Consider the following 24,234-nt stretch of genomic DNA (forward strand, 5'->3'; position numbering starts at 1 on the left):
GCTCAGCTGAGATGAGCTGAACGTGCTGATTCTAAATTCCACTTAAATCATTACAGAATCCTTTGTTCATGTCATGTTTGTGCTTGTTATAGAACACAGGCTGATGTGCTGGCAGTTTAAAATTAAATAGGATTTGTCTTGAACAGTAATTTAGCTCAGTGATTAAAACTTCAGAAAACATCACTATGGAATAACTAGATAAAAACTAAAGACTCCCCACCTTATTTGTTAGGCTGTCCTGCAAAATCTCCGACTTCCTCTGAACCTTTAACAGATGTTCTTCCTGTTCTTCAGCTTTCATTTTCTCATTGCTGAGGAGTTCTTGATGACATTTCAACTCCTTTTCAGTTTCAAGAATCTGAGTTAAAATTAGACCAACAAATATTTTAAAAGTTATGAGACATTATATGAATCTACTTCTAACACACCAGACTTTTCTGTTTCATAAGAGTCAAATGCTTAGGAAAAATCACAAATTGCTTCCGTCTGAGCATAGAAAGTTACATATTTTGTATTTGAAAAGTTTATTCTAAATAAAGGCTGCCAAATAGAATATTCACAAGTAATTAGCATTTAGTGTAAAGAATTGCACAAAATATGCTATGAAACATTGGATATACTTTCTACAATTCTTGTTTCAAAGAAGAGGAACACAAAGCAGAGATGTGAACCTCATTCATATTATTTTAACAACTGTTAGAAATAATGGAACTAGAAATAATGACTTCACGAGACAATTTTAACAGTGTGACAATTATCAAGTAATTTTAAATTATTTTTGATTATTATGGGAGCAGTATTCCTTACACTGAATCTCTAAATTTCAAGTTTCATAGCAGTACAACTAACACTTAAAAAATACCTAAATTCAAATGAATCAGTGGTACCATAGATTTGAATCATCTACAAGTTACCGAATCTGAATAAGGATCGCAGCTCAGCACTGAACCAAACTACCACCTTCACTGTTGTGAAGATAATTCCTTATCCAGAAGTAAAATAAAAGTATCTGAATTTGTCACTTTCAGTGATAACTTCAGAACTTGACAACAAGATATACTATAACATTCAAAAAATACCACTGAAGTCTTTCGGTAATTCAACATATGCATGTGCTCCCTCTTTTCTAAATGAAGTAGCCTCAGATAAGATTTTTGAAAGATCTTGTATATATCTTAAAATACAATTCCACAAGACAGAAATTAATGCTCACCAGTATTTTTCAATTTGGATATATAATATCCATAAGAAATTTTTCCAAAACAGTTTCATGAAAAAGCCAATCTGCTTTTCAACATTTGTAATTCTTATACTTAAATCAAAGACAAAGCACCTTATTAATACTCTCTTGTAAGTTAACTTCCAGTTTGTTCTTCTCTGCTTGAATACATTCCAGCATTTCTTGGAACTGATCTCTCTCCTGTGCTAAAAAATCACATTGTTTCCCCAGCTCTTGAAGTTTACTGTTTTCATTCTCTGTCTTTTCTTTTAGTTCTTCCAGAATCTGTTGCCTTTCTTTAGTTACCAAATTTAAGTCCTCGTTCAACTTGTCGATCTACAAAGATTCAAAATTACAAAATCAAATATAGTTTAGAAACAGGAATTTTTGCCAATAACTATTACCATGAGATCATCTATCAAAGCAGTAAAATGGCACAAGTTACTATAAGTACCTTTTCCCTCTCATCAGCCCTTGAGGAGACATTCTCTAAACTAGTTTTAAGAGGAGTTTATTATTGTACTTGCCTTTTCTTTCAGTTTGTTTATTTCCTCAGTTAACTTTTCTTCAGTGCTTTGTAGTTTCTCTTCTCCTTCCGCTAGCATATTTTTCTGAATATCAGCTTGCTCTTTCTGATGCTTTAGTTCTTCCTGCAGACTCTCCATTTCTGTCAGAACTTCTACCAACTGCAGAACGAAGTGTTACAGAGCTGAATAGCCAGTATGACTTTCTTAAACACTGCTTATACAGAGTTAAGAATGGTAAGACAAGGCATTTGAATTTCTAGGAGAGAACTATTTGAAACTGCAAATTCTTTTCAGAAATAATTATTTGCCACACTTCCATTTAATTTCAGAACATAGCAGCTTAATTGTTCTTAAATGCCTCTCAGGCCAAGTTTGTCTGAAGTGAACCATCAAAATAAACATATCTTATAGGAAAATGATTGGGATATTGAATAAGCACTATCCTGCTTTCAAAACAAGGCATCAAGGCAGAGAAATGCAATAGCAAATCAATTTCATTTCTGGATTTAGCTTTCTATTTCTCAGCTCATTCTTCATTGAAATAGTAGAAAATGGTAAACTCTTAAGCTTGGATTACTTCTAATGTTCAGTGCTAAATGCAAAGCTACTGTAGGTCGGAAATGTAACAGGAACTTGTGGAACATTTATCCAGCAGGTGGACAACTGTGGTTAATCCAGAGTGGGACCACAACAGCTGCAAAGGAAAATTAACAGAGAAATTCCCAAAGCCAGATTGGACTAGTAGACTCAATTTTTACTTTACTTCTGCTGAGAACAAATGAAGAAAGGGAGGGACATTGAACAGCTGATAGTTCCAGGACTGAAGCAATTGAATGATATAAAGTGACTTTAAAACAATTATTGAAGAGATTTGATACATACTTTCTCTTTGCTTTCCTTGCAATCAGCCTTCAACTGGTCTTTTTCTGTTTTAGAGACCTCTAGCATTTGCTGTAGCTCATCTTTCTCCACATTAAGTAAAGCTATTTTCTCAAGCTGCTGAGAAATGTCCTCCTTCATTATTCTTTCTGTTTGTTCTTTTTCTGCCAGTAGTTTGCCATACTCAGAAGAGACATGAGTCAGGTTTTCAGTTACTTCAGTGAGCTGAAAGAACAAGTAGCTTATTAAGATTGCTGATATTTCTATGCATGCTTGGAAAAAAAACCAGTAACTTTAATTTATGTTGCTTTTTTTGTCTCGGTAATTAGGTTGATGTAGGAAAAGTGTCACTGGATTGCATTTCAAAAGCACCACCTACACATGTGGGTTGTTACAAGAAATATCCATCAGTTTACTAACGATGCAAACAAGTGACATCACAATTTAACTTATGTGTTAATTATATTTCAGTGTTTCTATCCCATTAGAAAGTATGTGTAAAAACCTACAGTTCACAGTAATTCCAGAAAAACATCTCCACAGCAGATCTGTATCCACAGCAAATAATGCTTGATAGAATCAAGCCTATTTTTTTTCTTAAAGCACCAGTAGCTTCATACATAAAAATAAGAAGGAAAAATAAAATTATAATGAGCACAGCAAGCAAAAGAATGGGCTAAATGCCCTTTACTTGTTTAGGTATCTTCAGAGTTACATAGCTGAAAGATAGCATGTTAACTATAATAACTTAAAGAAGTGTAAGACTTGGAAAATAAACTGGGGTAAAGTAGCAACATTGGCGTTTAATACTTGATCCTTCAGCACCAATACACATTTTGTTATAAAGGCTGTAGCTTACACGTCAAGTTGCAATTTGGTTACCTTTCCACTGCCTCTATTGTTATGGCTTTCTTTTACGAAGTAGTTAAAAAAGGGGAAAAGCCTTAAGTCTGTTAATACATTTATTGAACCTTTAAAAATTGTAGTTTGTAGATGATAGAACTTATTTACTTCACAAAACTAAATCTGACCTTCTTCTCCAGTTCGGTTGCTTCCTTCAGTGCCTCTTGCACTTTCAAGAGTTGACTTTCTTTCTCTGAAATACTTTCTTTCAGTTCCACAATGGTCTCTTGATGTTGTCTGATGGAGTTTTGAGCACATCTCAGTTCTTCCTGCACCTCTGAATTCTTTGGACACAAAACAGTTCAAACAAATTAAAGCTTGAATATCATTTCCAAAAATTATGACAGAAGTTTACTAAAGACTTTGCCTTAAAGGAATGGAACAGTTTTTCTTACCATGCTAATTGCTTCCTGTAGAGTGTTTCTCAAATAGTCTCTCTCATTTTGGAGATTCTCCAGTTGCATTTTGAAATCATCATCTCTTTCTGTCATAGAGCTCATTTCTTGACAGTCATTCAATTCTGCAATAAGATCTGTCTGTTCCACTTCTTCAGATTCCCTGTTAAATTCACTTGCCTTTCTTTCCTCCATTTCATGCAGTTTCTTTTTTGTCTGGCTCAGCTCCTCTCTTAGATGAAGTAATTCCTGCTCAACAGATTTTTCTCCAGTCACTGATTCCTATTTTACACAGGAATAGAAGTCAACAGGTTTAGGGAAGCAGTCATAAGAAACAAGCTGTTTTATGTAAAATAAACAGAATCTATATTTTAAAGGAATTTGTATATGGAAATAAATAGGATTTGACTGAATTCAGTATTTCAAATTTCTTGAGAAAATACATATATAAGTAAAATTTGAAAAGATGTCTTCTGAAACAGGTTGCCAGAAGCAGAACTTCACGGCTGTGGTTTCAGCCTGAGGAAAAACAAATATGCTACAGAGGTCCTGTCCATATATCTACTCTTAACGTTAGGTGAGATGATGAGGCTCTGGGCAGCCTGGTCTTGGTATCAGATCTGGAGGTTGGTGGCTCTGCCTATGGCAGGGGGGTTGGAACTTGATGATGCTTAGGGTCCCTTCCAACCTAAGCCATTCTATGATAAGATGTCAAGACATTATCTCTTCCAAGTCTGTCCACCTCCCCATAAATATTACTTTACACATATGCTTTATAAATTTATATTTTCCAAGTGCATCTATGCATAAAAACACACACATACTATCATCATGCTCAGTTAAGGAAAATGTTGGATGTAAAGGCCATTAACACACCTTGCCTAGAAAAAAAAGCCAAAAAGGTTTCTGTGCTTTGAAAAAGCCATCACCATCGCTTCCAGAAAAGCAATTCTTAGGTTCAAATACTTAATTACAGTACCTCATCTCTGTACAGATCAACTCATAACACCCCCATCCTGTGTCAAGATAAAATTCTATTTAGAGGAAATGTTTGTCATAGCCTGCTATTAGTTGCCCAGATACAACTGACAGTATTGGTTGAATTGCCCTTAAGGTAAACAATACAGCTTGTGGTGTCTGATGGCCTGCAGTAGCATCCTTCTGTGGTTTATTTAGGAAGCTATTATCACTCAAATTAAAGATTAAATATGCAAGCTTTGTATTACAAACTTAGTATAATACTTACCAGAGTTCCTTCTCCATGCTCTTCTTTTTTTAGATGTAAACTGTCCAGCTTTTCCTGTAATGAATTCTTCTCTTGTGTAAGGGAAAATATTTCTTCCTTCAGCACCTGAAGCTGGTCACTTTCTCCATGGCTTTTATTTTCTGCAGCAAGCCAGTCTCTTTCTGATGTGATGCTTTTAAGTTCTTCTGTCATCTGTGATAACTACAAAGTATGCAAAGATAACATCTCCAACAACTGAAAATGAAAACTAAAACGCAAAAACTTTCATTTATTCTGCTCTAGTATTTTTAAACAAATATTTAACAAATTCTAACAAATCTGGGGAAAAATCCAACAGTCGTTGGCCTTTCTGTAACCTGTTTTAAATGCTAATATTTTAGTAGCTTTTTTCCTCTAATACTGGCTATATTTTATTTAGAAAATATCTGATAGGACAAAGCCAAGTAAGAAAGACTTCTCCATCTATTTCTATGCTTTAGCTTTTTTAAGAACCAGCAAATACTAAGTTAACATTGATTGATGTATTGGCTCTTGTGGTGTTTATTCTGGTGTCATCTATTACAGATTGGCCTGCCAAAGAAACTGTTACTGAAGCTACTGCATGGGGTCAGTACACTTAGCACTCTTTTTGTCATTTGTACACAAGCTTGAAAAACATATTATCAGCTTCCTGCTACATGTAATAAACTCAGTTTCATTTACAGCCTCCCGCTAGACTTATCATTGAGAGCAAAGCTTGCAAACCATAAGCTTTGTTACTATACTTATCTCTATTTGCCATCTAACTTCACCAGTCAATTTGGTAGCTATAGGACACATTAGTTAGGAAAAAATTTATAGTACATTATCAGTTGTTGATATCTGTAGAAATTCAAGCTATAAACACCATTTTTAATTTTTTTTTTTTTAAACTATTTTCTACTGAAGGTCTAGAAAATTGAAGGGCAAGCAGAAGAGACTGTAATCAGACAGACAAGATTTGCTTTCACAGTATTGGGAAAAACACTAGAAGCATTTTAGTTTTGAATGATTACAAAACATCTTACCTGTATTTTAAGTTCATTAATAGTTTTCTCGTGTGTCTCCTCAACACTCAGAATCTGAGTCTCTTTTTCAGAAATAATTTTCTCCAGCTTCTTAACAGTTTCCTGGGATTTCTGGAGAGAACTCTGTGCATTTCTCAGTTCTTCATGTGCTAAAATGTTCTTTAAAGAAAATCCATAAGACAGAAATGCTATTATTATTATTATTTGTCACATTAGTAGGTACTCCTCAAAACACAAACAAAAAAACCCAACACCCAAAAGACCAAAAAAATACCAAAGAAAATTCACTCCCCTTGTCCCCCATATATTTCAATATACAAGACTTGCTCTGAAAGTAATGCCTCCTATTTTATTATGTTGACCTGCCCCAGAAGTGGAAGTTGGTGGAGTGGTACTAGAGGCAGAACCTTCCCACCTATAAGCCATTACATTTTGTTACTGTGTGATATATGGCAACAGAAGAATAATTTAACAAATTGGTGTCAGATATGGAAGTGCGTATGAAACAAAAAAAAAAACCAAACCCACCAGACAGACATTAGGCTCAGGAGTAGATAAGATAAGCAGATTATCAGTACCTTAGTACCACCAAGTCCCCATCCCAGCACTGTTCTTCTTACAGCAGTACATCAGGTTCACCTGATATTGTCGTCAGCTACGGTTGCCTAGGGGACTACTATAGGTCACAGAACCTGGCCACAGTCTCCACTATGCTCAACACTCTGTACTATTTAATGGCATACTAATTGCACTCTGCTCTCATATCCCTGTAAACAATCTGTACCTTCATTTCCCATTGAGTAATGTTATACTTTAATTCTCATGTCACCTGCATTATTCCACATGCACTTACCTAGGTCCAGAAGCTGAACCTGCCAGAAAACTTCACTGTCCCTTGCTTAACATTTATGGAGACTAAACAGTGGATGTGAGCACAGTTAGGTGGTGGGTAGTACATTTTAGCAGACACAACAGTAGATCACCTCCACCGGTGCAGATTTTTACAAGTGTGACATGAAGCCTCTAGTTCATTGCTGGCAAAAATAGCTAATAGTGGTGATTACATGGAAAAAGAGAGTTTTGTAGTTGAAAATTTGCTCTATCAAATAGTGTTGCTGTGCTCTTTGTATCTGTTGAGGTTTCCATTAAATAAATAGGAGGTATTACTTTCAGAGCAACCTACATAGTTCAAGTTCTTTTATAGTCTTTCTACTTAATATATACAGTCCATTTGAATAAAGCCAGAATCCCTACCATTGAAACAGTGTCCTTTATGTCTTCTTTGAGCTGGTCTGTCTCAGCTTGGAGAGATTCCTCTTTTTGTTTCAGTTGATCTCTTTCCTGAGTGAGAGTTTTTATTTCTTCCCTGCATCCACTAAGCTGCTGAAGAACTGCCTGGATCTCTGAATCCTTAGTCTCCAATCTTGCTTCCATAACCTTTTCTTGCTCTTTTAATTGTTCCATTTCATTTAGCTTGTGGTGAGCCTGAGCAAGCTCTTCTTTTATTTGAAGATGATGTTTGTGCTCTGCTGTCTTTTCTTCCAATTCTTTCATTTTATTAGAGAGCTTTAATTTATAAAGGAAAAGGAATAAACACTTTCACGCTCATATAAAACACTATTATACATAATCTCAAAGTTTCCTTTGCTTAGACAAGCTAGACAATCCTTTCACTCTTCATAAGAGTAGGAATTTCATCATTTCACTAACTCTGCATTTATATTCTTGTCTACATTAATTATTTGTCTCCAGAACCTTCTTAGCAGGAAGTCTTGCTAAAACACAAACACACATGAAGCAGTAGCCTATCAAATCCATAGCTGAATATGGCAGCCACATAATTGCCAAAAGGCCTGTCAGAAATGCATGCAGGTTAATTTTCCTTCTCCTTCTATATGACTGTTTTTTCCCCTTTTTATTTGCCAAGTAATGCAGTGATTCTATGTGGTCTGAAAGATATCCCATTTCATCTCTTTTAAATAAAGTCCTCTACTGATCAGAAAGCTTTGTTCCTATGAACTCAGAAAGAATAGGCAATAGCTACCTATTTAAAATATATCTGCATAATAAAGAGTATAAGAATAAGAAGAATTTAAAATGTACAGGAGAATGCATATCCTTGAGTAGCTTGTTTATTTGCCTATGAAGAAAGAGGCCATTGAGGTGCATAAGCCTGTGCATCTCAAATCTATCCATCTGGCACAGAACAATAGATATCCACTACAACTAGAATTCCTTTTACAGCACTATACCTTCAAAACCACTACTTTATATTTTAAAAAGAAGTCATTTGGAGAATTCTTAGCATATGTCAAAAAGAGGAATATGACACCAACCTCTAATTTCACATGATCCAAAGCTGTTTTAGAATCTTCTGCATCTTTAGACAAACGTTCTATTTGGAACTTCATTTGTTCACAGTTTTCTGACACAGCAAGGTACTTTTGTTCTAGTTCTTCATGGAGCTGTTTAAGAGCTACATATTCCTGATTAGAGTTTACATATTTAAGCTGTGCATCTGTTAGCTCTTTTTTTGATTTTTCTATTTCCTCAGTCACAGAGTTAAGTTTAACTTCATTATCAGCTGCTGCAGAGAGCAGTTTTTCTCTTTCCATTTTTAGTAAGTTTAACTCCTCATTTTTTTCAAGAATCTGTTGGAAAAAAAAATTAACAACATTTAAAAATCAGTATTTGTTATAGCTGTATAGTAAAAGACATACTCATGCAGGCTTAAGAAACTAATAAAAGCAAACAGAGTGCAGTACATCGCTAGACTGCCACACTTAATCCCAGTAAAACAAAACCTAAACAATACTTTGGAGAGAATGGGGGAAGATGAATCCTACTGGATTCAAAATCCATTAAAACTCTTCCCTTCTAACACTTAAGATGTTTTTTAATTATTTCCTTTCACTGTTTTGAGGTAGGACTGAACTAACATGGCAAGCTATGGCTTTTAAACTGATTAAGTACTTTGACGTATTGACACTGCTTGCAATACAGATTTTATACAGTTAACATCTACTTAATATATTTTTTTAGAAGTAGGCCAATGGAAGGTTTTGGAACATTCTGCAAAATATTCACAATTGGGTTTGTACAAAATTACTTGTCCTAGACCATAAGTGCATAAAATCCTCTTGTATCTGCTACCGAGTATAACAAATTTGCGAAGTCTTAGGAAGAATCTGTTGGAAAAAAAGTATACTAAACTGTGCCCTACCAAGAAGCAAGAAAGTCTGTGTGCAAATTCTGGAAAGTTTAAGTTAAACCTTTTACTCCCCAGCCAATGTTTCTACTCAGAAGTGTTAATATTTACTCTTTACTCATCCAGACAAAAATTCGGTTTCAGGATGGGTGAAATGGTGCAGTGAATAAGAACAAAACACATGTAGCTATCAAATGATGACCATGGTAAATATGCAGGCTTCGTACTAGAAATACTTCAGTTAGTTTTAGTGGACTATAACGGAGCATTCAACTCTTGATTTATTCTCGAGTGTAAATATCAAATACCTGAGAAACAACAGCGTAAAGAACTTTGTAAAATCTTGTTATTTGATTCAAGACAACTTTTTTACTGAGAACTATCAGATAGACCTCCATTTATGTGTTATTAGTCAAGCACAATATAAAAATACACGAACGAAAGACAAGCTCCAGCATAGTTAGACTTTTGTTTACCTCTCTCTGCTGTATCTCAACAGTATTTGGTAGAGCCTGAAGTTCCGATAGCTCATTTACTTTTTTCTGTAGGAGTACATTCTCCTCCAATGCTTTTTCTAGTTCTGCTTTTAAGTCAGATGCCTTTTTTTCCAGGTCCAGAAGAGAAACCAAGTCTAGACAATCAGCAAGTTTAAATTAATATGAGTGTGAGAGAAGAAAAACAGGTTTTAGTTTAAGCAGTTTTATATCATGCTCTGGATGTCAAGTCTCCAAAGACTACTTTGTAATTTGTCAGCAATCAAAATGGAACTACTGTTTTGAATTTGGTCATAACTTAGACTTGCACTCAGTTTATTTCCACTTTCTCCCTGATATCCTTCATTGACTTGACTGCCTTTGGTGACATACAAAGCATTATGGAAACTAGTTTTACAAATCAGTGTCAAAGATTCCTGAAAAACACTTCAGTGAGAAAAGAGCAAAAACTTTCCCTACATCCCCCACCTCAAATGGAGAAAAGGAAGAAAGAGAAGGGGAAGGGAGAAAAATCACCAACTTAAACAGAATAGTACCTTTTGGAACTTTACCCTCCATCAGTGAATGTAGCCTCGTGTTTTCTTGAAATACAGACTGCAACTCTTTCTGCAAGTCAGCTTGCATTTTTTTGTAGCTGGCCTTTCCTGCTTCTATTTGTCTTTGATAAAGTTCCACATCGTTTTGCATTTGTTTATGATTATTTAAGAGTTCATTCTTCAGGAAAACAAAACAACATGCTGTTCATACACAAAATGCAAGTCTACTTGCTTAACAGTTAATAATTAAATCTGATACATTTCCTGTTGTTGATCTGAACAATTTTGGCCTGGTCTAATACAAATTGCCACCGTTAAACAACTTATTTTAGAGTAATGTAATAAAATGTATCTTACATTCAAAGTCAGAACTATAGCCATTTTCCCTATTTCATCTTCCCTCCTTCAAAACTTAGAAGTCCCATCCCAGTTTTCTGACTTGAGAACTTACTAATCTGTTCCCTATTAAAATCAGACTTGGAGTCTTCTGTCCTAGGAACTCTTCAAAGGCTGGTCATTTACTCTCTTCTCTCATGTCAGACAAAACTCCAGCATAACAAGTCTGATTTATTTTTATCTTCTCCTTGAAGATCTGTTTTCCACAAGTTCTGTACTGAAAACATTACTTCGAGTGTCAAGTCACTTGTCTTACAGATATACTTCTTCCCTAGTCTGGGAGCAAACATTGCCCAAACAGTATTTTGTACTACTACAAAAGCAGTTTAAAAAGTAATTACCATCCTCTCCTTCAATTCCAAATTTTCTGTTCTGAGAAAAGCAGATTCCTTCTTGGCATCCAAGGCTACGGTTTCACTATCTAAGAGGGATTTATTCAGCTGTTGAATTTCCTCAATTAGTTTATCAGAATCTCCCTGAAAGAGGCAAAAACTCAAAAAAATAAGACGACCATAATAAAGCAAATGTGATTGTTCGAATTTGGTTAAAATGTAGAAGTGACTCAGAAAGTGGTACATTACTCCATCTAAAATGAACAGTAGCACAACACTGAGAGCTGGGATAAAGTACAGAATTTCCCACAGCTTTACTTTAGAGCACCGCTATAAATTAAGCTTCTTGCAGAACTAATACTGAAGTAATTGGCATTTCAAGCTTCATAAAGTAATTAAAATCTGTTGTCCATCAGATTTTCATCATATCAAGGCTATGCTTCAGTTTAACTCACTTTTAGAAAATCAAAACTTAACCTAAGCAACCCGAGCAGAAAACTCATGTTTACCACTGAAAGTGATGTGTCCTTTTTTTCCACTTCCACTTTCTGTAGTTCTTCCACGCGATTTTGTAACACCTTTATTTTGTTCTCTTCCTCTTTTAGTTGTTCCAGTTTGGACTTTATTTCTGCCTAAAAGTTACATGAAAAGAAGAAAGTGAGAAAAAAAAATGATCTCAGTGTGTTTTCCTGATAGGAATCTGTAAGAGTTCTTCTTACATAATAAGCATTATTAAGATTAGACATATCTTCCTCATAACTTGTAAGATTAACCAGAGCCCAGTCAAGTCTGGGTCATCCATACCACACAGAAAAACTAAACCATATTCCGTACCAATCTTATTGCCTGCAAGTTTATGTAACAGGCTCACCTCAAGTTCTTCATTGTAAGCTTCAGCTTTTGAAACCAGGTTCTTTAGGTTGGTAATTTCATGCATTAGTTGCATCTGTGGAGCAAATTGAAGCAGAATTGCAAAGGATGTTAGAAAGCACCCACACCAACAGTTTTAGTTGCCATCACTGTGCAAATAAGCAAGCTCTGTATCTTATTCTCTTTTCTATTAGTAAGCAAATCACAGTTGCAACATTCTTTCAAATTAATAAATGAAAAGCTCTATTTCAACTTCACAGTAGTTAGAAATTATTCAAGTCCAATTTAATCTGCAACAGCTCAAGAAGTGAGAACAATGTGATCAAAGCAGTTCATGCAGAAATCATACAGATATGGAACTTCCAACTCTTGTCATGTTAAGCAGTCTTTTTTGGACAATGCAGATATTAATGATAATTTAATCACTGACATGAAAGAGGTATCCAAATTGAGTTTAAGTAAGCAAGCCATGAATGCATTCAAGTTGCATCCTGTGAAATGAAGCACAAGTGGAAGACTAGATATAAAAGTGCTTTTAAAGTGGAAGAGCTCTTCCCTTCGTCTTTGTTAGAAAAGCTTTACAATTAGTACTCTTCTGTGAGTAATTCTGTGTTGTTACAAGTACAGTAAGAAGAAAATCTAATCTGTAATTTTCAGGTCAGAGGATACAGTACTATGCTATCTTCCAGGTGTAACTTAATATCATTATTCAGTATTGAGTTTACCTCTATGTGCCTCGACTGACTGAAACTGGTTATTTCAGTTAAGTATGTTTAGTCAAGTGCGAAGTACGTGACCAGTCAATTATGCTGTAATTACTCTGCTGTACAAGTATTGACATTTTCTGTTTTACATATTACGTTTTATGGATTGTCTTCACACACTGGTCTGCAGATGTGATTTGCTCAAAAAAGTAGTTCTTGCAATAGAAGCTAGTTTAGAACATTGTTTTTCCTCATTAGATACACAAAAGTTTTTCAGGGGACAAATATAACAAAAATCTGTTAAAACACTGGTTTCAGAGTAGACCTGATAAGGAAGCTAGCACAAATGGTCTATTAAAATTGCCCTCTCAATGTAACCTTAAAAAGAAGCTAAATCGTAATAGATTATGCATCTGTTTTAAGACACTAAATCTCTGCAGGGAGTGCCAGAATTAATAGGTGATCTCATTAAATTGTAATCTAAAACAAGTGTGAAAGGATGCAGCTTCAGCTTCAACCTTAGCCTTATGGTAAGCCTAATGTGTACAAGCAGTCTTCAGCCAATGCAGTTCCTTCTAGAGAAGGTATTGGAAAAGAAATGGAATAAAGTACATCTGTGTGTCATTATCTCAAGTGTCTTTTTTTCTTCTGTACCTTATTTCACCATCTCGCCCTTGGGCATCTAGAACATTAGACCTTAGCGTGTATCTATGCATCAAAAAAATCTTGTTGATTTCTACAAGAGCCTTTTCATACAGATACTAGATATATACACTCAAAAATAGTATGGATGCATACAGACATACATTTAACCATATCTCAGCATGCAACTCTAAAAATTTAAGTCTGATTTTTACGCTCTCAATCCACTTTAAACCCTAGGCTCATTCTTTCTGTTGCTCAGTGCTGCTTATATCACCAATTGTTTTGAAGCAACATCCAAGTAGCATTCTGTAGACTAAACTCTAAAAAACATTTGAGTACAGAGAATACAAATCTATACTTCAGTGCACCTTACCTCATGATCTCTTTGTGCTTGTTTTTCCAGTGCTTCAAATTCATCCACTTCTACCTTTTCCTTCAGTTTCTCCTTCATTTCATTTATTTCTGATTTCAACTGTTCATTTTCTAATACTAACTTATTGAAGTTATCTTGCAAAACATTGATCTCATTTACAGCAATATCCTGAAGAAAGAAACATGACAAGCTTTAGAAAAGGCTATTGGAATTTCCATCTTATTTCAAGGCGAATACAAGACAGGCGTACCTTTTCTATGGCTAAAACTTCACAGAGTTGCACAGATTCTTCAAAGTCTCTCTGAGTCTAGAAAAAGAATTGCTTTCAGTTAACTGATCAACAAGATCAAGCAAATTTATTATAATCCTTATTGCTTTTCGCTGCCAGCCCTATTTAAATATCCAAGCTTACTGGCTCATTCACTACTAAAAAATACCACAGCTTCACAGAGCTGACCAAGATACTTCCTTACTAACAAGGTATAATTACTAAAGACATATAACAGAATATAGATGCTCTACAGATGAGTAAGGCTGTCTTACTGAGAACCACACAATGTATATACACTGCGTTAAGTGCTGTAGTTTAAACCAGTAGTCAACTATAAGCACAATGAAGTTGTTCACTCACTTTCCCCTCCCAGTGGGATAGAGGAGAGAATCAAACAAAAACAACAAAGTGGAACTTGTGAGCTGAGATAAAGATTATTTACTGAGACATAAAAGGAAGAAAAAAGAAGAACAGTAATAATAATAGTGATAGTAATACATTCACTAAATAAGCAATGTGGAAGCAACTGATAACCACCCAGCAACTGATATCCAGCCAATAAGCAGTGGGAAGTCAATAAGCCCACTCAACTCCCATGCTTTTAAAGTTTCTTCACATGATATCAAATGGTTTGGAATATCTCATTGGCTGATTGTAGGTCAGCCTTCCTGGTTCTGCCTCCTCCAAGCTCACCACATCTCTTAGCCCCCCTTGTAGTAGGACAGCACAAGAAGATATGTCTTTGGCTCTTTGCAGCCACTGTTCAACAACTAAAACATTCCTGTGTTATCAACACTGTTTTTCTCCCAAAGCCAAAACACAGCATCACTCCAGACACTATGAAGAAACAACTTTGTCCAAGCTGAAACCATGACAGTAAGACAAACTGAAGACGTTATGATGTTACCCAATTCATGTTAGGTCCGTCAATCCATTCTGTTTCTTGAATTTGATCAGTACCATTAAAATATTGGCTGTCACGTTCAGAACCCTCCACTAACATAGCTGAAAAGGAAGATGCATCAATAAATAATGAACAGAAGTAAGTTTTTAATTGGGAATCAAGAATTTTATCAAAGGTCTCATCACATTGGAAACAATGATTCAGCGACAAAGATGTAAAATGCAGTAGGACTTCTAAGTCTCGTGATTTTCTTTTATGAAAGTGAACAGCACTTCAGTTCAGTTTCTGTGCTTACACTGAGCAGCCTATCACAGGTTAATGAAGATTTAAAAAATCCAGAATATATACCTATATATAGATTAGGAAAAGTGTTTAAGGGTCGAGAAAAAGTCAAAGCAACAGTATTCTGCAATATTTGAAGACAAGATATATTTTTCCCATAAGAAAAATTTGAAGCAACTTGACAGATTGAATGGGTAATAAGGCTGTACAGAGATGCAATTCAGCATCAATAATGCCAAGTTATTTTCTTATCTTCATTCCAGTTCTCTTTATTCCATGGTCTAGGTCCTCTAGTAAGTCCTCCAACTAACGTTTGATATTTGAGTAATGATTTTTCCGTGTCTGCTAACGTGTTGAGTTTTACTCCTTATCTTCCTCCCCAGCTCCTATTTTTTTCCAGGAAAACATTAGCATTTTTTAAAATTTCCGTACAAGCCAAGTGCATTTGCTTACCAAAACAAACAAGAGAACCTCCCTTACGCTCTTAGAGGTGACCTTCTTACTTTCTTTGAGAAGCTAACCAACGCCTGTGAAGTTACCTGACATATCCTACATATTATTTCACCTAGGATGGCAAGACTCAAGCTTCCAAAGCTTCCATTTTTAAAAATCAAACACTTTTATTTCCATCACAGTAGCTATCTGTATTATTGCAGCTGAACCCACTCCACTTCCAGGCAGTATTCTTTGTTCACAGACAAACGTAATTCCCTTTGAAAGCAAAGTTAATGTTTTTTGGGTTCACAGAACAGCTTGAATAGCATAGTGGTAACTAAATGTATTATTAGCAAGTGAAATGGATTTTTAATTTAGATTTACAAAATAAAGATTGTTCTTCATATTTAGGTCTCCATTTCAGTGCTGCTTTACAGAATTTTCTGCACAAGAAAGGATACTTACAATCCTCCGCCTCTGGTAGCGATGACAGAGATATTTTCATTTTTTTTGTTGTGGTTAACATTGTTTTTTCAAAATTTTCAAAATAGTCCGCATTTTCCTGGTTTATTTTACCAGGAGCCCATGTAACTCTCCTTTTTCTCTTGGCCTTTAGAGGGGAGAAAAACAAAACAAATCTAGAATTTACAGAAAGTAAAATTGAAGCACCAACTGGAGAATGGATGTTGCGTTAGTCTGGTGTTCCAACAGTCCTGTATCCTAACCAGCTGCTTATTTTGTTTTGCAGTTTCTTTAAAACTGAACTACAGTCTAACAGTTTGAAAGCAAAGATCTTTGCTGTCTGTTCTCTGCAAAGCAGCATTGAATACTCAGAAGTTATTTAAAAATTTACTCCTTCAAAACGCTTGAGAAAATTGCCTTGACTATCATTTACACTTATAATCACATTAAAACCAATGGCTAAGGACTGCTTAACTCAAGTTTTTTTCATTTTTGCTATAATCCTGTGCATTTGTATCAGTTTTTGACAAGTATTTCAGAGTGAACAAAAAAGGTTTAGGAAATCTGCTCTTACTTTAGCATTCTGTTTTGACGAGAATGAGGCAGAAGTCACCAGCATCTCAGTTAAGTTTCGTATTCTGTCCTCCTGCATTTTTTGAAGTGAATTCTTCTCTTCCAACAGGTGGGCCAGCTGATCTTTTTCCATTGCATGAATCTGAGTCTTCATAGACACCTTCCATAAAATCATTAATAAATCATAATGATATTAAGCGTATCACACGAAACAGTACTTTATAAGGAATTACCAGGCTTGAGAAGTAACAGCATGTACATACACTCCTTTAAGTCTAAAAGAGTTATCTCTAATCTTTGACAAAAACTAACAACAGTCTACAGTTTCCCAGGAAATGTAATATTTAAGAGGTTAAAATCACAAAACAAATCAACTACAGACTTTTCTAGAGTCTTAAAAATTCTCTAGTAAAAAAAAAAATTCTCAAACATAACAGTTTTAGGATGACCTTTCCACAGTGGTAGAAGCCCAAAACTCACCCAGAGCTACAACTGTTAAATAACATGCTTCTCTAATGTATGTTATCTCTTAAAACTTTAGGTATCGATAATTCATTCTGTAGTAAAGAGACTGTGTTACAGTAACTAGCTTTTTGGCAACTTAGCCATAAGCTTGTGATATGTACATATTTGGTAATATTCATGTGATTTTCCAACAAACATTTCTATATTTAATGTAAGTACTTTCCTGACTACTTATTATCTCAAAATATAACAAGCAAATCCTTAGGTGACAGTTTTTACTGCAAACTAATTTTTTAGGGAAAAACACTGACTTTTCTTTTTTTTTTTTCCCGACTTCCCTCAGTCCCAAAAAATAAAGCATCTTCAGATGAGTTATGTAATCTAAACAGTATGTGCCAAAATGTGATTTTTTTTCTCCATGCTCTATATTTTACCATCTTATCTCTTACAACACTTGCAAGATTCTAATCAACAAGTACTATCTTTTTTTAGACAAAGTTGAACTTGAGAGACTACATTTTTGGTGGGATGCACCCACCTGCTGCTGCTGCTGCCAGCTCTCTCCCCTTCCAAAACAGATGCTCAGCCTATATGCGATATAGATGTTGCCAGTGATCTTACACAGTTGCAGCTTATTGCAGCTTTGGCTGAACATCAGTTTTGAGGGGAGAAACAACACTTCATTTGGAAATTTTAATTGTAATACATGAGTTAATTGGTTCTGATTCTACCCAGAGGTACATACACATACATTTTACAGATACTATATGCTACAAACTCTGTATACACTACACTTTATATATACACACTGTAAAAAGAAACACAAGTGTGTATATATACACACACGCATATTTACATAATAAATGCATAATTTACATAATAAATTAATAAATAATTTACATAATAAATTCTTACTTCCTCCAGTTGCTTCTTCAAATCTAGAATTTCTTTGCGATATCTCTTCAGCAAGGCATCATCGTCAAGCACTTCGTTGACTTTTGGAGTGTTCTTCATTCTTTTAGCTGTGTTGGCAAACTGGAAGAGCAACCATATTCTCTCACTTACAATAGTTAAATAAATCAAAAGTGCAGTTATCTCATTTTTCCCCAACAGAGTTAAAAGAGTAGTTGACTGATGAAAAAAACACATTTAACCAAAATTACACCTAACCATTTTTAATTACTATAAAGCTCATCACTAGGTTGTTACTCTCCCTTCTTGTAGAAGCTGCCTAAAATGTTATTAGAGACTTGTAGTTCTGCTTGCAAAAGGAAAATAAGAAAAAAAAAGGATTTATCTACTGCCACTGAGGCAGGAGAGAAAGCTTTGTTTCAGCTGCTTAAAAGGCTTCAAGCTAGCCAACCTAGCATGACAAAGTGAATGGGAAGAAACACAGAGTATGAACTGGATGTACTTCATGTCCAAAGTGAACAGAGGGCATTTAGAAGATTCAAGCAACTGAATGCCCCCACCCACTACATTTTTCCCCCACGCCATCATTATTAATTCTAGTCAGGATAATGCTTAAAAACAGGCAAGAACTTTTACCTGGAGGGTGCTGAGTGTCTCATCAAAAGAAACAGGAGTTATTGTGCAAATGATAACTGTCTTTGCATTTCCTCCTAAAGAGTTCTGCAAAATTCGAGTCAGCTTGCAGTCTCTGTAATTTATGAAACTAGTGGGAAATGAGAAAGAAAAGGAAAAAATGTATTACTGCATGGAAAAGCAAATACATTTTCTAAAGGTGACAGATCATTTGAAAGAGTAATCAATACAAAATATAATCTTAATAAATTAAAGTGCTTTATGTATGATTTATTAATGACTGATCTCAAAACAGGTATGTCAACAGAACAGCTTACCCAGATGGGTCATCACAGAGTTTTTTGATAACTTGACCCAGAATGAACAAGCTCCGGTTTATATTGCAGCCCTCCTTCAGTCGGACACCTATGTATTACACAGTGTTATAGTTGAAAAACAACAACACATTTTCAGTAAGTTTTTTCTGCAGCATTATTCTCAGAGGGACTGTCCCAGAGTTAAATGACAAGTACCACACTGTTACCAGCATTAAATCCTCTAGGACTGTCTAGATTAATCAAATTAGTCATCTATGATAAATTAGCACTAATAATCTTTAATTTGTGGGCAGTCAGGGCCATAGAAATATGAACTGTTTGCAAAGTTCCTATCATATCTAGACATAATCAAATTTTGATAATATTGGCATATACAAAAAGATCTAGTAGAATCTAAGTATAACAAACCAGGTTTTGATACAGCTTCCTGGTTAGTTATTCTTTATTAAGAGAGAATTTTAACTTATGTTATTCTCATAATACTTTTTTTTTTTCCCATTAAAAAAAGTTACAGGCATTTTTGTGCTTCATGCTGTCATTTAAATTAAGCTTGATTGTTAACAGAGCCATTTAGTTTACTCTACAGCTCTAAATTTAACAGTCCCTATAAAATTCTAAGGATTTCTTTACTGCAAACTATAAATCTTCATGCTTTTAGTTCAATATGGCACTTCTGCTGGATCTGCTACTGTAGAAAAGCCATATTAGTACTGAATTATTCATCCTGTATAGTATTTCCAATATTTCCCTGGGCAGATCCTGCCTGCCAAGTAGAATAGATACTATGTATAAATAATATCACATCATTTCCTTTCCACCATGGGCTCTAATTAGATGTTAAATAACAGAAATGATCATCAGAAGAACATCATCTAACACTCACCCTCAGATCCTGTTTGACTTGCTCTTTCACTACCTGCCAGATCTACCAAATTCTGCAAATTAAATGTATCACAGGTTAGTTCTCAGTGCAATTTATTTTAAAGATTGTCCTACTTCTATGAAATTCTTAGCACAGGCTTAAACTAAAATTATTCTTAAGAAAAAACAAACACGCTCTGCTCTTATTATTGGAAATAACCTGAAGCCCCATAAAACATCAGCCACCACTTTCAATGCATTAAGGATATGAAACGAGATCATATGAATTCTATTAATGCTATGAACGAATGGTATTTCAATCTTGCAGTGCAGCTTCCCCTACCCTCAGTAAAAGGCAAAGATCATTTCTCAGTACAGAAGTACTAACTACAAATTCAAGCCTTAAGAAGCTGAATCAGCTGTCTCTTTCCTTGACTGCCATTCTGAGGATAGTAAAAACAGAAATTAGAGGTCAGATGAAAAAACTTCACTCTGAATATGGTTCAAAATTGATTGCAACTTCACAGCATCCCATAAAGACTCCACTGAGCAAGGAGCCATTGCTTTTAGTAGCTGCTGTTTCAGAACTGTAAAGTCCTATACTAACTTCACCAAGCAGTAGTAGAACAAAAAGGCCAAAAAAAGTCTCCTCCCACCCTGTTTATAGAGGTTATTACATAATCACAAGGAACAGCAATACAGGAGATGGAGTGTTGGAAGTGTAGGGTTCACTAGCAATGAATAGATGGGAAAAAAGTGGGCAATAGCTCAGATTCTGCACATTAGAATTGCCTTTGGTGGGAAGATTACCCTCTAGATAACACCCAAGGAATCTCCCTCTATACAGATGATGAGAAACATGACACATATGTATGAAATGTTTGATTGAAATCAACAAGACATGCTAATAATGTCATTATAAAATAACATTCTTCTTACATACAATCTGCAACGGTAAGCTCTCTACTTAAATACCAGTTAATAACATCTTACCAAATGGGACACCATCACTGCTCCATCGCAGTTTGCATTTGCAGGGTCACTCCGTTCTCTGCTTTCAATTATCTAGAAGAAGGAAACAGTAAGTTACTGTCATTTAAAAGAATAAAAAACCCAGCAATCTCATAGTGAAATTCTTACCATTCTGAAGATGGTATGAGAACGGCTGCTACGTTCATTCATTTTTGTTTCTCCATAGTGGCGATTTTCTGTCAAAAAAGCAATATTGAAATATTTCTGTTTATATTCCAAAACTCTGATTTATGATTAAGATTTTGAAGAGACATCCATGATTCTATACAATTTAACACTGCTCTAGAACATCAGCTGGCACTGGCTAAACAACTTACTTTCTCCTTTTCTGATCCACTCCATAACTTGCTCTGGAGAAACAACCACTTCTTCAATCAGGTCTTCAACATATGTATTTCTCTTAAAATAAACAAGCAATGATAACAACAACAAAATAGTAATAAATATTTTACCAAACTCTAAAACACATGAACACACGAAGTTAACATAACTACGACTTACTATTGTACAACTAAAAGTTAACTAGTTTCTGTGAACGCAGATAATAAAAATTTAGACTTACATCAGAACTATCACTTGAAAAGGGGGAAGAAAAAATAATAATGATAAAAAAAGATCTAGAAAGTGTCTTAAAAATAAAACTAGTAAGGGAAATTCCCTCAGAAAAGGTACAGAAAAATATTACCTTAATGTTACAAGGTCATAATCATACAGTTAATAAAACTGAACTCTCCCCAGGCTCCAATAACATTGGTCAATTTAGGTAATCAAAATAAATAAATGAATAAATATCCAGTTTGTTTGCTACAAAGCTTAGCATTGAGAAAGAAAGGATGGCATTGCAATTTATTTTTCCCTATGGTCTATCTCACTAAATAGTTCTATGACTTTACCCAGTGATTACAAGTAGAAGAAAAGAATATCAATTTTGTTGATTACATAGCAATGCTATTAAAGCAATTCTGTGTATGTTTTTGAAGAATTCTATAACACTCTGCCAGGGGATCAATATCATTTCTGTGGTTTCATTAATGGGACAATTCTCAAGTATTCACTATTTTTATTAAATAAAAATATATTTTCTTGGAAAGCTTAAAGATAAAAGTGTACATTTATAAACATGTATTCAGCTAAGCCAGCAACAACAAGTCCAGCTTCACTGTTGTTATTCTATTACATCAACTGTCCTTCTGCTCACTTTGAAGATAATTACACAGTTTGATAAGGAAACATTTTTTTTACTAGATGCCTCTGAAAGCTTTTCCCCCCCCCATCAATACCAAGTAAATACTAGTGCTATTCTACATAACAATCCTTACGTTACATAACATCAACTTACATTAAAATCCTCACGAATTCCTAGAGGCTTTTTTTTCCTTATGTTGCAAAGCAAATCTGTGATGGTTTCATTGTAGATTTCCATGTAAGAAACTCTTAATAAAAATTCTCTATCTGGAATCTAATGATCATTGGAAGAAAAAAATAAAAATAAAATAAATCAGCCTATGGAATGAACAGCTTTTAATGCAGGTATTCTGAACTCAAAGTTATATATTTGGATATCATTTCACAAATTTCTTTTCACTGTCTCCCTTCCACACAAGCATCTACAAATACAGACCAACTTATTTCTATTCAATCTCTTCCAAGCTGCATTAATAATGTATCATCTTCAGCAAGCTAAAAAAATCAAGTATTTACACAGCTCTACAGAAGCGTGGCAAGAGATCTCTCTCACTTGGCTGTCCTTTCCATATTAAATCCACTCCTGTTTATGCTTTCATCTCTCTGTATACCTTGACTTAACTTTCTTTTTTACTGCTGCTGCTTCTTTCTCTACCTCCACAGTAAAGAACACTGGGATGAAGGCTGCACAGTGGATTGCAGCACCATGGAAAGTTTTCTTGGCTTAGAGTCTGTTTTGTAGATCCTAAAATACTCTGCACCCCTTGGAACATTTGAAATATCACAGCTGATATCAATAACCTTCAGCCCTCAAGGCAGAAGTATTCTGTAAATTATATTCTAATTTATACCTTCTCCTTATACCTAATTACATTGCAGGATTTAGGCTCTTGAATTGCTGCATTTGTTGCACAGGATTCTTCCCAGCAAACAAAGGACAACATAATATACATTCATTAATCTGAAAATATGCGGTATAATATATCAGTCCAGCTGGGTTTCACGCATGTCTGTACAGATAACTACAGCAGAGCTGGACAAAAGCCAGATATATCAAAGCCACTGCTTTTTCTCAGACAGACCAACAGAGCTCAATGTTTGAATATGAGGGTTCAGGCCATCTCTAGTGGGCTCAGATTATCGAGAAAACTTAAGCAACAGTTTCATAATATGAAGTCAGTTTCTTGCATGCTGTTTCTCACATTCTCTTATCAGTCTGCTGTTCCATTCCCCGGCACAGAGGGCTTCAGCACTGTATGTTTATATGGCACAGTCTTAGGGAATCTCTTCTAGTATGGTTCCAGCCCATGTTATACCAAAATTCATAGACTTTAGGAACTGTTAGAATTGGCCAATCTGCCTATGATTCTTTTGAACACCTGAAATAAGTAAACTCTTTTTCATATTCCCATACTTCAAACAAATAAAAAGTCTCTCATATTGCTGACTTTTGGAGCAAGTTTTAAAATAGCAGAATAAATAATGAAGTTCCAAATAACCTTGTCTATGCTGGTAATTCAAGTTTCATAAGAACTGTTTTGTTATTGACTTGATTCCAGCTATGTTATTTTTTAATTAATCACATCTCTGCAAGCTTAGCAAAGTAACTGCAACACAGAGCCCAAATACAGTTTGTTTCCTTTGCAAGTTCCTTAATACTAAAACTCATTTCTCTATAATATTCAGATATATCGTTAGCCCTTTCAGTTACTTCAGTTTCATAGAGACACCCACCTCGCAAATAATTTTGAAGACGTGTTGAACTGCCTTAGGAATAATGCCCAGTGAATCGTCTTTTCCCATCATTGTGTACGTCTTCCCTGAGGCAGTTTGTCCATAGGCAAAGATTGTCCCTAGGAAGATGGTTACATTTTGTTGATTATTTAGAAGTTACATTATACAAACAGGAGTTAAGTACAGTTTTAATACTTACCATTGTAACCTTGAATGGCTGATTGTATAATTGGCACAGCTACGGCTTCATATACTTGCTGAGTGTTGTCACAAGAGTGAAAGACGCGATCTTAATTAAAAAAAAGAGAAAGAAAATAAAGCATGTTAGTGCATTGCACTGTGAGTCAAAACCAAGATGTCATCTTACTTGGGAATGCTGACTTCAAATCCAGTGT

The 24,234-nt window shown here is 35.0% G+C and overlaps 1 protein-coding gene across 4 annotated transcripts in view; it reads right to left on the reverse strand.

The window, feature by feature from the left end:
• CENPE (centromere protein E) overlaps nt 1-24,234 on the reverse strand; it is a 37,168-nt gene that overhangs the window by 11,639 nt on the left and 1,295 nt on the right. For 2 of the 4 annotated variants that reach the window (XM_015862022.3, XM_015862021.3), the window contains exons 3-32: nt 24,039-24,128; nt 23,840-23,958; nt 22,260-22,379; nt 21,238-21,319; nt 21,029-21,096; nt 20,882-20,953; nt 19,911-19,962; nt 19,028-19,115; nt 18,714-18,840; nt 18,081-18,200; nt 16,702-16,860; nt 16,131-16,275; nt 14,952-15,049; nt 14,024-14,080; nt 13,774-13,941; nt 12,053-12,127; nt 11,691-11,813; nt 11,191-11,325; nt 10,454-10,631; nt 9,900-10,054; nt 8,552-8,866; nt 7,470-7,781; nt 6,216-6,374; nt 5,170-5,370; nt 3,924-4,205; nt 3,657-3,812; nt 2,629-2,850; nt 1,747-1,905; nt 1,334-1,555; nt 221-358 (exon numbers count right to left, since the gene is read on the reverse strand). In XM_015862022.3, coding sequence (XP_015717508.2) covers nt 221-358; nt 1,334-1,555; nt 1,747-1,905; nt 2,629-2,850; nt 3,657-3,812; nt 3,924-4,205; nt 5,170-5,370; nt 6,216-6,374; nt 7,470-7,781; nt 8,552-8,866; nt 9,900-10,054; nt 10,454-10,631; nt 11,191-11,325; nt 11,691-11,813; nt 12,053-12,127; nt 13,774-13,941; nt 14,024-14,080; nt 14,952-15,049; nt 16,131-16,275; nt 16,702-16,860; nt 18,081-18,200; nt 18,714-18,840; nt 19,028-19,115; nt 19,911-19,962; nt 20,882-20,953; nt 21,029-21,096; nt 21,238-21,319; nt 22,260-22,379; nt 23,840-23,958; nt 24,039-24,128 — 4,397 coding nt within the window. Of the gene's footprint in view, nt 1-220; nt 359-1,333; nt 1,556-1,746; nt 1,906-2,628; nt 2,851-3,656; nt 3,813-3,923; nt 4,206-5,169; nt 5,371-6,215; nt 6,375-7,469; nt 7,782-8,551; nt 8,867-9,899; nt 10,055-10,453; nt 10,632-11,190; nt 11,326-11,690; nt 11,814-12,052; nt 12,128-13,773; nt 13,942-14,023; nt 14,081-14,951; nt 15,050-16,130; nt 16,276-16,701; nt 16,861-18,080; nt 18,201-18,713; nt 18,841-19,027; nt 19,116-19,910; nt 19,963-20,881; nt 20,954-21,028; nt 21,097-21,237; nt 21,320-22,259; nt 22,380-23,839; nt 23,959-24,038; nt 24,129-24,234 lie in introns of those variants that run through there. The other 2 variants (XM_085547105.1, XM_085547106.1) reach the window with 2 other exon arrangements.

Source organism: Coturnix japonica, chromosome 4 (assembly GCF_054131305.1).
Source record: "Coturnix japonica strain WE chromosome 4, WE-NBRP24, whole genome shotgun sequence".
Lineage (NCBI taxonomy): Eukaryota > Metazoa > Chordata > Aves > Galliformes > Phasianidae > Coturnix > Coturnix japonica.